The 12,274-nt window shown below is 36.3% G+C and overlaps 1 protein-coding gene across 1 annotated transcript in view; it reads left to right on the top strand.

The window, feature by feature from the left end:
• LOC138708848 (sodium/potassium/calcium exchanger 3-like) overlaps nt 1-12,274 on the top strand; it is a 67,732-nt gene that overhangs the window by 37,408 nt on the left and 18,050 nt on the right. The window contains exons 3-6 of the mRNA XM_069839087.1: nt 3,338-3,525; nt 8,116-8,263; nt 10,818-10,994; nt 11,909-11,986. Of these exons, the coding sequence (XP_069695188.1) occupies nt 3,338-3,525; nt 8,116-8,263; nt 10,818-10,994; nt 11,909-11,986 (591 nt within the window). The remainder of the gene's footprint in view (nt 1-3,337; nt 3,526-8,115; nt 8,264-10,817; nt 10,995-11,908; nt 11,987-12,274) is intronic.

Below are 12,274 nucleotides of genomic sequence, written 5' to 3'. Positions count from 1 at the left end.
TTAAAATCATGATCGTTCCTACCATAGTACGTTGGCTTTTCTAACCGAGTCGTTATGTCTACCCATGCTTTCTGACCTAGATGTGCTCTATACAATGATGTTATTCTAGTTTTCCTACGTCTGTTTTCCAAAGTTTCCCATTTAAGTTCTTTTATCGTATCGTTCCCATCTTCTCTTTTACCTTTAACAAATTTAGCTGCTCTATACTGGATTCTTTCTAAGGAATTTATCTGATATATTCTATAGGGATCCCAACACGTAGTTCCGTATTCCATTAACGGTCGCACTAACGTTAGATATGCTATTTCCCTCGATTTGGGGCTAGCCTTTCTCAAGATTCTCATAATAAAGTGAAGTGCCCTCCATGCTTTGCCTGTAACATTATCAACATGCTCTCCCCAAGAAAGTTTGGAGTTTAAATACACTCCTAGGTATTTACAACATTGTTCTTGCGGAATTACAACACCACTGAATTCGTAATTAAGACTAGTTTCCTCTCGGTTTTACAAAATGTTATAGATTTACTTTTAGAACCATTTATTTTCATCCTATGCTTTAACGCCCAGTTGTAAATGTTGTTCAAGTCTGTTTGAATAGCATCTACATCTGAATTATTTCTAATCTTTCTATAGATAATGCAGTCGTCTGCAAATAGCCTCACATTTGATGTAATATCATGGCATAGGTCATTTACGTATATTATAAAGAGTAATGGACCTAGAACGCTGCCCTGTGGCACTATATTTCCAATTTCCGATATTTCATTACCTACTCTAACTCTCTGGGTTCTACCTTTTAAGAATTCTTGGATCCATAGCACCACTCTTTTATCTATTCCTAGCCTACTTAACTTATCTATTAATCAACCCAAATTAAATTTACAAGCAATCCATATTGAAACAAATAGCTGTATTAGGACCAATTCAGTGACCAAGTTACGGGAGTGGCAACATTTGAAACAAAACTATATTGATGAAAATGTATTGAAATAGAAGTTATCCAGCAAAATTTACCTTCATATTATGTAACACACAAGTATATAAATGCTATAAAGTTAATTATTGCCATATGGCATCTATAGGTAAGAAAGGGTTAAGTGAATTAATTAATATTTTAGCTACTAAATAAGTTAGTCAATTAGTAAGTAATCCAGTTAGTTGGTTAGTTAGTTTAAATCAGTCTAGTTTATTGGGATAGTAAATCAATCAAGTAGCCACACAGTTATTCAGTTCATAAAATTAGTATGTTAATGAATTAATCGGTCATTCAGTCAATTCTTTATTAAGTTTCTTACTAACACATTTAGTCAGTTAATCAGCCAATTAAGTTAATCGACTCCTTAGTTTTAGTTAGATGAGTGTAAACCATTTCTGGATTAACATGGTAACAACAAGGAAGAAAACATTATCGAAGAACGAATAGCTATACACATCATGCTTTTGTAGGTGAGATCATTATGACTTATGAGTAGATAGTGGATGCGGGATGACTTAAGGAAAAGTGAAGTTGTTTCGTATCAGAATATATGGCACATGCCGCGCCGTCCGTCTTTTGTGAGAACAGCAGCGTAAAGAACTAAGGAACCCCGGTCCGTTCATAGTAATATTGCAACGCAATGTGTGCAGTTGTGTTATCCTGCTCAAGTATTTAGTACGAGTTGAATAGTGTAGTGCTGATCCATTCATAATGTAGAAGTCAAAGCGTTAAATTCGCTTAGAGATACGAAATGCAATTAAGAAGTATGAGAGTGACATTTTATGTATTAAAGAAGACAATATCATGTGTAATGTATGTAAAATTGAAATAAAAACCAGAACAACTCAGGCTATAGAGAAACATTGCAACAGTACATCGCCAGGAATTGCGTTAAAATGAAATCTGAGAAACCATCTACAACATCATCATCATTTAGTTGTGCGGGTCTAAACGACACGTGCAACATGATGCTCAGTGCAAATATTCCTCTAAAGAAATTGAGTGATCCCCATTTGAGAGGTTTTCTTCAGAAATTCTCTCGATACACAAACTGTTTAAGCGATATGCGAAGACGATTCAGCTTCGACAACTTACGAGAATATATCGTCGTTTACTGCAACGCTGGTAATTGCATCAATGATGACGAGGACTGAACCTTGCAAGGTATGTACTACAGTACGTTATTTTTCTTTTCCTTCTGACTGTACGGAGATACAGTAGCATGTTGACGTCGTCTGTTTACGTTTAAAACCTGTTCAGCCAATGGTCTTTATGAAAAAATGTAACATATATGTGCACTTACATTCAACGATAAGTCATCCCGCATCCACTGTCTGCTTATGAGTATGACTCTGTCTGTAGTAAGATCATAAACGATACAAACAATCTTTCATAAACTAAAAAAGGCATATATTATTTTTATCCTATCCAACAATGAATAACTACAACGATAATAGCACTGTTGAGATTCATGCTTCCATTAAGGGGACACTCAACTATATTTTGGAACTTTTTTCCTATTTGACCAATCTTTTTCAAATTTGGAGAAAAAGTTTAATATACACATGGAAAGTAACATGCAAAATCTCAGCTCATTAGATCCAATACTTTTCAAAATAAAAAGTATTTCAATTTTTAATCAATCATTAGTTGAAATATCACTTTTAATTATCATTTTTTATATTTTGGCTTTGTGCACTTGACTGTGACTTCTCAATGAATAGGGGAAGAATTCTGCGTATTGATTTAGTTCTGTGACGTAAATTAGTGTAGAAATGTAATTTTTCATTTCTATGACACTTTTTCTGCCATTTTTAAGTTGAGTGTCCCCTTAACTGTAATGATCCTGGTATAGTCAATCAAGTCAATCAATCCGTAAATCCAGTCGGTTCGCTACAACAATGTACCTACAGTGTATATGTGAATCAGTGAAACTCATTGTCAGTGCTGCAGTAAATTTCAACCACAGTTTTAAAGCCTTATAAGAACGTAAATGCTATCAGATTATGTTGAACTACATTCACATCTTAATTGGCTCTATTTATTGCAAGTAAAGAGTTAAAGAAAATGATAACATAAAGCAGTAAGATATTCTCCAACAGCATAAATCCCATTAGAGAAACACGTACTCATACACACTTGATCCTCCTGTATTTCAGTCAGATTTGATCCCCAGCAGATGCCATGAGATTTGTGATACACAAAGCAGCTGCTGAATTTCCTCCAAAGCTGTAAGTAACCTAGATAATGTGGATCAGGTTTCGAAAACACGTGTACTGTGCAAATCCCAGTCCTTTAATGAACTCCGGTATAATCTTTAGTGTATTAACAGCAAAATAACATCCACTGTTGGTGCTCGCAGATCTGAACATGTCAGAGGATGTGGCGGGAGCCACCTTCATGGCGGCTGCAGTCTCGAGCCCAGAGCTGTTCATCAACATAGTGGGCACATTCATCACGGAAGGAGACATTGGTGTAGGAACAGTGGTTGGCAGCGCTGTTTTCAACGTGCTCGCTGTGCCAGCCTGCTGTGGGCTCTTTGCTCGGGAGGTGAGTTTGTCTCCCTAACGTAGCTGTCACAAACAAATTTTATCTCAAAGTCACGATTTTCCGATTTTTATCAAGGGAACCACAGCATGCAACTTTGTTATCACATGCCAGGTTGAAAAGAAAACTAAAGGCTAAAGTCAGTGTTACCAAATCGGATGATTTCTTCCAAATTTATTCAATTTTGTGTCTTTACATAGTATTGTGCCAAGACAGCAGTTGACAACTCTTTTGGGTATTGGGCTCAAGTCCCAATGACTAAGAAATGCCACTGACGACAGACAACTGAGATCGACTTAATCATGTAACTGGGGAATATGTGTGATAGGTCTATCTCCCCACTCCATTTCTTTTTACAGTCGGACAACACCTTCTTCCAGGCTTTTCCCTTCAATATTATTCAAGACTTCAGTGACGACGTAACAAAATGTGACAAGTAGCCACAGACTTGGGACTCACGTAGCTATTCCACCACTCTCAAAACTCATATTTCAAAGATGTGAAATCGTGCATGCCATTTCCTTTGCTGTGGGGACCAAAGGATATTTCAATTGGCAATGTCAGGTTTCAAACCCGACCAATGTTATTTGATTTTCATGGGGTGATAAAAATCCTTAGCACAGCTTACTTCGGAAGGATAGTCAAGTCAGAAACTCAGTGTCGTAGATTTACGGCATGTGGAAGAACCCTCACACTGAGTGAAATGGCTCCAGGCAAAGGTAACTGACCAGCTTTTCCTCGTCACACCAAGTGCAGAGAGATAGCCAATCTCTATTGACCAACACATCGATTCAGACTGCAGAATTCTTTCTAGACTATGTTTTCTGACGAAAAATACAGAAACAAAGTATAGGAATAAAATATGATAGGCTAGCACAAGGTATCCAAGGCCACATTGTAGGGCCTTTGAACTAACTGGCTGGTTGAATGTAATATTTACTATAAGTCCCGTCGCTCTAATTTCCGGCAGCCAATCGCGTTGCAGGTCGGCTACATTTAAACGTGTGCGTCTTGTGATTCGCTGATTCATTTCTTAAGGCTCGATAAATACTTAATATAATCGCCTGCCATTTTAGCTCTTTCGTTGGCGTTCGCAGAAAGCACACGAAGACGTTATTTGCCGCTCAATTATTTGCTGAATTACAGTGCGTTTGATTTATTATCATAGGAGCTACGACATGATAATGTTTAACAGTGTGGCAAATAGATTCCTCGTATGGTAGCTCGGCAACGAAAGAAGAAAAATGGCGAACGATACTACCTACCTAGACTTTATAGAGCCTTCCCTTCCTAAGACGTAAGCAAAGAGGAGGAGTCACGCAGGGAATAACAGCGTCGCGACTATAGTAGTAGTACTTAGTGTTGCTAAGTCAGTTGATTTTCAGCTAAATCTAGCCCATTTAAGATATATAGATAACAGAACAGGTTGTGAGCTGACCATTTTAACGTCGGGAAGAATCTAGCAAGTTCGCTTCCTTAGACAGTGCTGAAATTCCTTTCTAATTCCAATGATCATTTTATCACTTCTCCGTTATTTCATTATTGGCGATCAAGCGAAATTTGAAATTTGTATATCATTAGTTGGTTGCTAACACTTCCGGATACGTTCGACTATTGTAAGACCTTTAGGGCCCCAAACACGTAAAGACTTACCTGCAGATAAATCTCTGCGAATCTAAATCAGCGGACAAGTTTCCTCGTGTATGGGCGAAAAACATCAAGCCTTTTGGCCTTTGAGATTAAGTCTCCAGACTTCTGAGATTGCTTAAAATTTTCGGACTGTATCGCTCTCCAAATTAAGCGGCAGAAAAAGTAAGCATAGAAACAAACGATACTGCAAGCATGTGGTCGAGATTTTCGCCATTGTTTAATTTGAAGCAGTTCTCTGTAGCGAAATGGCGGCAAGCTACGAAAGTACATGCTTGGGGAACTATTCTCACACTTTTCTGTGAACGTAGAATCATCTAGGAATATCACTTCTCGAGTGATCGCATTTCTCCACGGAGAATAATTGATTTTAACGATCTCTTACGACTTCTTTGTGAACTATAAATCTAGGAGGTAAGTGTGAAAATGTACTGGACAATCATCCAATTCAGATATAGGCCTTATTCCCTGACGTAAGTCTGTACAGATAAGTCTCTGCGTATATGGGGCTCTTTAGTGATTTGGCAGTGTCATGAATTCCATTTCTAAAGTGAGTGAACTTGTAATACATAATCCATTATTGCCGAAGGTAAGATGATAAACGAGGATAGTATCTAGCACTGCTTAAGAGTACTCATGAGTGAAATTACGAAATTCTAAACTATAAAAGCTAGATTCTTCAAATTTGTACCGTAAGTGTATATTAATATAACTACAGAACTCAAAAATTTGTCCTTGTAGCCCTCATGGTTAAAAAGTTGTGGGCAAGATTACATTTTTGAGGGCGAGTAAGTAACTCAAAAAGTTTCTTGTGTGACAATTTTCTTTTTTTTGGTCTCATAATTTGTGAATAGGCTCACCATACAAATACTTTTTAAATAGCCTTGGGTTTCAATGTAGATTCATTAGATAAACCTCTAGAATTTTTTTTATATTGTATAATTTTTCTCTTAAAAATAAAAAATATATATTAAAAAACTGAAAAAAAAATTGAAATTCTATTCACCATAAAACCCTGAGCTATTTTTATTCACTACATATCTATGAACTTAAATACTGAACTGTCTATCACAAAATCTGCTTCACAAAGAGCATTTTATAGGAATGAAAATGCTGAAAACTTAAAGTGTGAGAAAACAGCAATGAAATATTTGAAAACATTACTCATATTAAAATCCTTCTGGTTCACAAGTGAACCTGTGGTAACATCTAACAATTAAAGTAGCGCGGTATATTGAAACAGAAGTCAATGAAAATGCACATAAATCCGAATTGCTCGGTACAGTGCAAAACTGAGTGTGTCGCAGCTGGAATTTAAAGCACCACGGAACGTTTAAAATTGGCCTATGGACTTAAAAATGGCGGTACCTTACCAGTGCTGCTACTTTTTTAATAGAGGGAGGTATATAGTATTTTATGTCAAAAAAACAAAATTATGATTTTTGAGCAATTTTCTTCAAAATTCACTCATGAGCAGGGGCGGATGCAAGGGGGGGGGATTAAGGGGATATATCCCCTCCCGAAATTTTGAGAAAAATACGAAACAAGAAACAAAAATAATATTAATTTTAATTCGTGAATGTATATAGGAATTAGAGAGTTTTCCACGTAAATTCTCTTTGCTAAAATGTTAAATTCCAAGAAATGCAGGAAGACAAACACAGCGTTCTTACTTCAAGACAGAGAGTCATGAAGAGTATTTTAGCCTTTTAATTTTCCTTCTCTTCTTAGACTATTTCATTAGTCAGCTCAAGGACAGGTTTTTTAATCATAAGGGAATCCTAAAATCCATACAAACTTTTCTGTCTAAAACATAGTGCGAGCATCAGATGAAGATTTAGAAACTGCTGTTGAGGCTGTAGTAAATCAGTGGCCCAATAATGTTGATGCATCACCAGAGTCTTTCTTCAATGAATTGAAGATGTGGAGAAGAAATTTCCTTGATCAGAAAAATCTTCACCTAATACCTACTGACTTTATATCATCTTTGAACAGGTGCAATGAAATTATTTTTCCCTGCACTCGCAATGTGCTGAAACTTTACTGCACGTTGCCTGTAACTACAGCAACACCAGAACGGTCGTTCTCAACACTGCGGTATTTGAGGACTTACTTGAGGAGCACGATGGGAGCAGACAGATTAAATGGACTGGCCTTGATGTATATACATAAAAATGTAGAAGTAAAAGCTCATGAAGTACTGGATGAAATGTCTAAAAAGCCTCGTCGCCTTCTTCTGTAAATGTTATTCAGTCATTGTTTTTGTATTGCAGTCATTGTAAATGTTAAAATTAAAAAATTATGGTTTATTTAACAACGCTCGCAATTGCCCAGGTTATATCAGCGTCGCCGGTGTGCCGGAATTTTTTCCCTCAGGACTTTTTTTACATGCCAGTAAATCGACTGATATGAGGCCTGTCACATTTAAACACACTTAAATGCCATCGAGCTGGGTTGGGGTAGAACCCGCAACTTCGAGCACAGAAGGCTATACCGACTACGCTACTCAGGCCAACTTGTAAATGTTTGTGACTCGGAAACAAATTGTGAGTCTATAAACTTATTTCTCATTACTCCATTTTTACTATCTCCTCGAATCCCTCCCCGAAAAAAAAACCTGCGTCCGCCCCTGCTCATGAGTACCCTTAATTTTGAAGTGTGTGAGAATGCCCTTTAGCTGCCTTATCGCCACTAATCTCGCAAAAGCTACCGAAAAAATAATATCTAGTGCAGCAAGTGAGCACAGCTTAGATACATGAAGAGGAGGATTTCACGTTAAGAAAAAAGCATTGAGCATATGGGGCTATTCCATCAAATGATCAGTTTCCATAGAAACGCCTACCTACTACATAGCTTGTACAATGTATTAGGCAACGCTCATAAGACCAGTGCTTTTTTCTTAACGTGGAATCCTCTATAGCTACTTTAACAGAGGTGATTTTGCAGGTTGTAACCTTGAACTGGTGGTCTCTAACACGTGACTGCGTGATATACAGTTTCACAGTGGTGGCCCTCATCGCAACGCTGTGGGATGGACGCATCGAGTGGTATGAGGCACTCATCTTGGTACTCTTCTACAGCTTCTACATCTTAGGTAAGTTCAACAGCTTGCTACTACAGATATTCGTGAACGAATTGTTTCCTTCAGTGCCTCAAACTTACAGACGAAAAGACTTTGAGAATTTTATTTTCATCTGGCATCAAAATTACATTTCTACCTCTATTCGGCAAAGATAACTGCGTATTTTTACATTAAATAGCAGTACATACCTCTGGCTTCACTACTCATATTGAAATTACCACAGTTTGACACAATACACAGTACAGGATTCTTTTGTATCAGCTACAAGGGTCGGTGCGGTTTTTTTTGCCACTACTGTACATATTCAATTAATTAAACAGTTATTAAGGTTACTTCTTGATTCTCCCTCGTATTAAATGTTATAGCATTTGCAAATCGTTTCATAATGTAAACTTTATGATACAAGTTATGCCGTCATAATAGAAGCACAGTCTAGTATATACAGTCACGAAGCTCAATACGTAGCAAATATGCATCCATAGATAGTTGCTAACCACTAGGATCGCTAATATCGCCTCATTACAGACAATGCGAAATAGTACCTGCACAGTCTATTGTTCCTAGCACCCTCACAACTCAAGCTTCGCGACTATATATACTAGACTGTGATAGAAGTCCTGACGTTTTAGTTGTCATGGTAATATTTTACTGCTCTGATACAATAATGTGGCATATTATGCACGATTTTCACTGATGATAGAGACTGTTTATAATGCTGATGTACAACAAATTTTATTTTTTAACTCTTGGATTTAAGTTTAGAAATAAGAAAAGCTTATTTTACATTATACAAATGTGATTAATGATTTAAAAAAACCTTCTTTTGTCGTATTACGATCATTACTTCTACAGCCAGCTAGAAATAGTTCCATTATACTTCAAGTTTTAAAGTAGTAATCGGTAAATTTAGATACAAGGAATCAAATTTCCCGAGCCATATTTCAAAGCATTGTGTTACGTTTCCATTTCTCGTTGTCTCACCCATACATTCCTTTCATACGCGAGCTGCATCTTTCCAGGCAGCTTTACATTGTTGTCACACCGCACCAGGTTACAAAATTCCTTTGCGGAACGAAAACTTACATTGATTTGGATCAAATTTCTGCACATTTAAAGGAAAAGAAAAAAAAAACTAAAATTCTTTCAGTCATTTATCAGCATAATACACTCTTCTCTTAAATTGACTGAGCATATGCAGCGCCACTGTTCTGTGGCCGTGGCTGCGTGTGAAAGTCCTCATTTATATCCATTATTCACAAGCGGCAGAGTAGAGAAGCGCCACTAAGAGGCCTCGCCTGAAAGAGCTCTAAGCGGAGTTGACCTCTGAAGTTCTTAATGCCGAATGAAAAAATCACGATAAATGTATTATTATTACTTACTTAGGCTACTGGCTTTTAAGGAACCTGGAGGTTCATTGCCGCCCTCACATAAGCCCGCCATTGGTCCCTATCCTGAGCAAGATTAATCCATTCTCTATCATCATAACCCACCTCCCTCAAATCCATTTTAATATTATCTTCCCATCTACATCTCGGCCTCCCTAAAGTTCTTTTTTCCCCCAGCCTCCCTAAAGGTCTTTTTCCCTCCGGCCTCCCAACTAACACTCTATATGCATTTCTGGATTCGCCCATACGTGCTACATGCCCTGCCCATCTCAAACGTCTGGATTTAATATTCCTAATTTTGCCAGGTGAAGAATACAATGCGTGAAGCTCTCCGTTGTGTAACTTTCTCCATTCTCCTGTAACTTCATCCCTCTTAGCCCCAAAGATTTTCCTAAGAACCTTATTCTCAGACACCCTTAACCTATGTTCCTCTCTCAAAGTGAGAGTCCAAGTTTCACAACCATACAGAACAACCGGTAATATAACTGTTTTATAAATTCTAACTTTCAGACTTTTCGACAGCAGACTGGATGATAAAAGTTTCTCAACCGAATAATAACAGGCATTTCCCATATTTATTCTGTCCTCCCGAGTATCATTTATATTTGTTACTGTTGCTCCCAGATATTTCAACTTCTCCACCTCTTCAAAAAATAAATTTCCAATTTTTATATTTCCATTTCGTACAATATTCTCGTCACGAGAAATAGTTTCATCCTACTTTAAGTTTTAAAGTAGTAATCGGTAAAGTTAGATACAAGAAATCAAATTTCCCGAGCCATATTTAAAAGCAATTGTGTTACGTTTCCATTTCTCGTTCTCACCCATCCATTCCTTTCATACGCGAGCTAATAATAATAATAATAATAATAATAATAATAATAATAATAATAATAATAATAATAATAATAATAATAATATCCTGGTACTAAGACTTTATTGCATTTACAACTGACGAGATTATTTATTACAGAGATGATTACGATGTATTATTATTATTATTATTATTATTGAATAAATATAAATAAATTATCATCATCACCATCACCAATTTAAGGAGCTACAATCTTCCGGCCAATGAACTGTGCACATATTCCTAGCTATGAATAAGATGAACTTCTTAGCAGTGATCATTTCCTTATTAATAATGATTATGATAACGTACAAACTTGTTTTTGCAGCAATGTACTACAACGTACAAATTGGACAATGGGTGAAGACTCGCTGCCACATGCAGCAGCGACAGGGATACAAGCAGATACCTGGTAGTGTCATCTCCAAGGAGACGAACCCACTGATAGCACAGCATATGAACGGGAGCATGCTCAGCAAGTTCCAAGCAGATGAACACGTAATGGGTCAGTAACTGCAGCCAAAATCACGTAAATTCCATTTCCTGCATATTTAACATTCCACTGAGAAGTTTAGAAGTTTATCATTATTCATTACCAATGTCATAAAAGGTCTAATTTCTCCAGAAGCCTACTTTCCTAGTACTAATTTGACCAATTTATTGCATTTACAAATGACGAGATTATTCATTACAGAGATGATTACAATTCTAATGAGCAGAATACAGAGAAAGACAGGAGAGACGAGTATGACATGATGACGAAAGAAACTGTAACCACGACGACTTAAAAGAGGGAAATATAACCACCATCAACTTTTCCTCTTGCAGAAGTTCTCTCGCATTACCAAAAGAAATTAAAACTTGTGCTATATATATGAATATGTAATAATTACTTATACTATGTTAATTTTTTCTTTATTTCATCATCATCATCATCATCCTTCACGAATTAGGCCTCTGTAGACCTGTTTCGGCCCCATCTAGCAGTCTTCTTAACGGTCTTCCTGGTCGACGATGTCCTCTAGGTTTATATTGCATCATAATTTTTGGGATTCTTGAATTTTCCATTCTTCTTACATGATCTAGCCAATTGAATTTGTATCTGCTGATTTTTTCTTCTACTGACTCTACTTCTAATTGTTCTAAAATTTCTTCATTCCTTTTTCGGTCTAAAAGAGTATATCCTGCTGTTCTCCTGAAAAATTTCATTTCCGTTGCTTTGATTCTGTTCATGTCTTTTTTCTTTAATGTCCAAATCTCGCTTCCGTATAGAAGGGTGGGTAATGCTAGTGTATTATATATTTTTATTCTTGTAGATTTTTGTACTAATTTAGCTTTTAATGTATTGTTTATTATTCCTAGAATTTGTGTAAATTTGGTAATTTCTTTATTTCATTAATATGTTATAATCTTTTACAGAAAATGGATACATGAAATTAAACGGAGAGATACAGAGAGTTGAGAATATAGAAAATTCTGTCGAAGAAAATGAAACAGGTAACAAATTCCGCTCTCTTATGGTAGAAATAGTATAGACTTACACATCAGTTAAAAAATTCGGCACAGCTTAGTACTGAATTAAATTACAAGAAGTTTCTTAAATTTAACTCATCAATCTGCGGCATATTTTATATTATTTATTACCTCATCAACAACAGTAAAATATTATGTAAGATTATTTAAATTACCGTACAAATGTTTCAGAATTACAACATTATGGTTCTAAAGAAAAAGTGAAATATTATCTAATACTACTATGGGCATTATTTGTAATGTAGTTATCTA

This window comes from Periplaneta americana, chromosome 11, assembly GCF_040183065.1.
Source record: "Periplaneta americana isolate PAMFEO1 chromosome 11, P.americana_PAMFEO1_priV1, whole genome shotgun sequence".
Taxonomy (NCBI): Eukaryota; Metazoa; Arthropoda; class Insecta; order Blattodea; family Blattidae; genus Periplaneta; species Periplaneta americana.
This window is presented reverse-complemented; position numbering and strand designations above follow the sequence as displayed.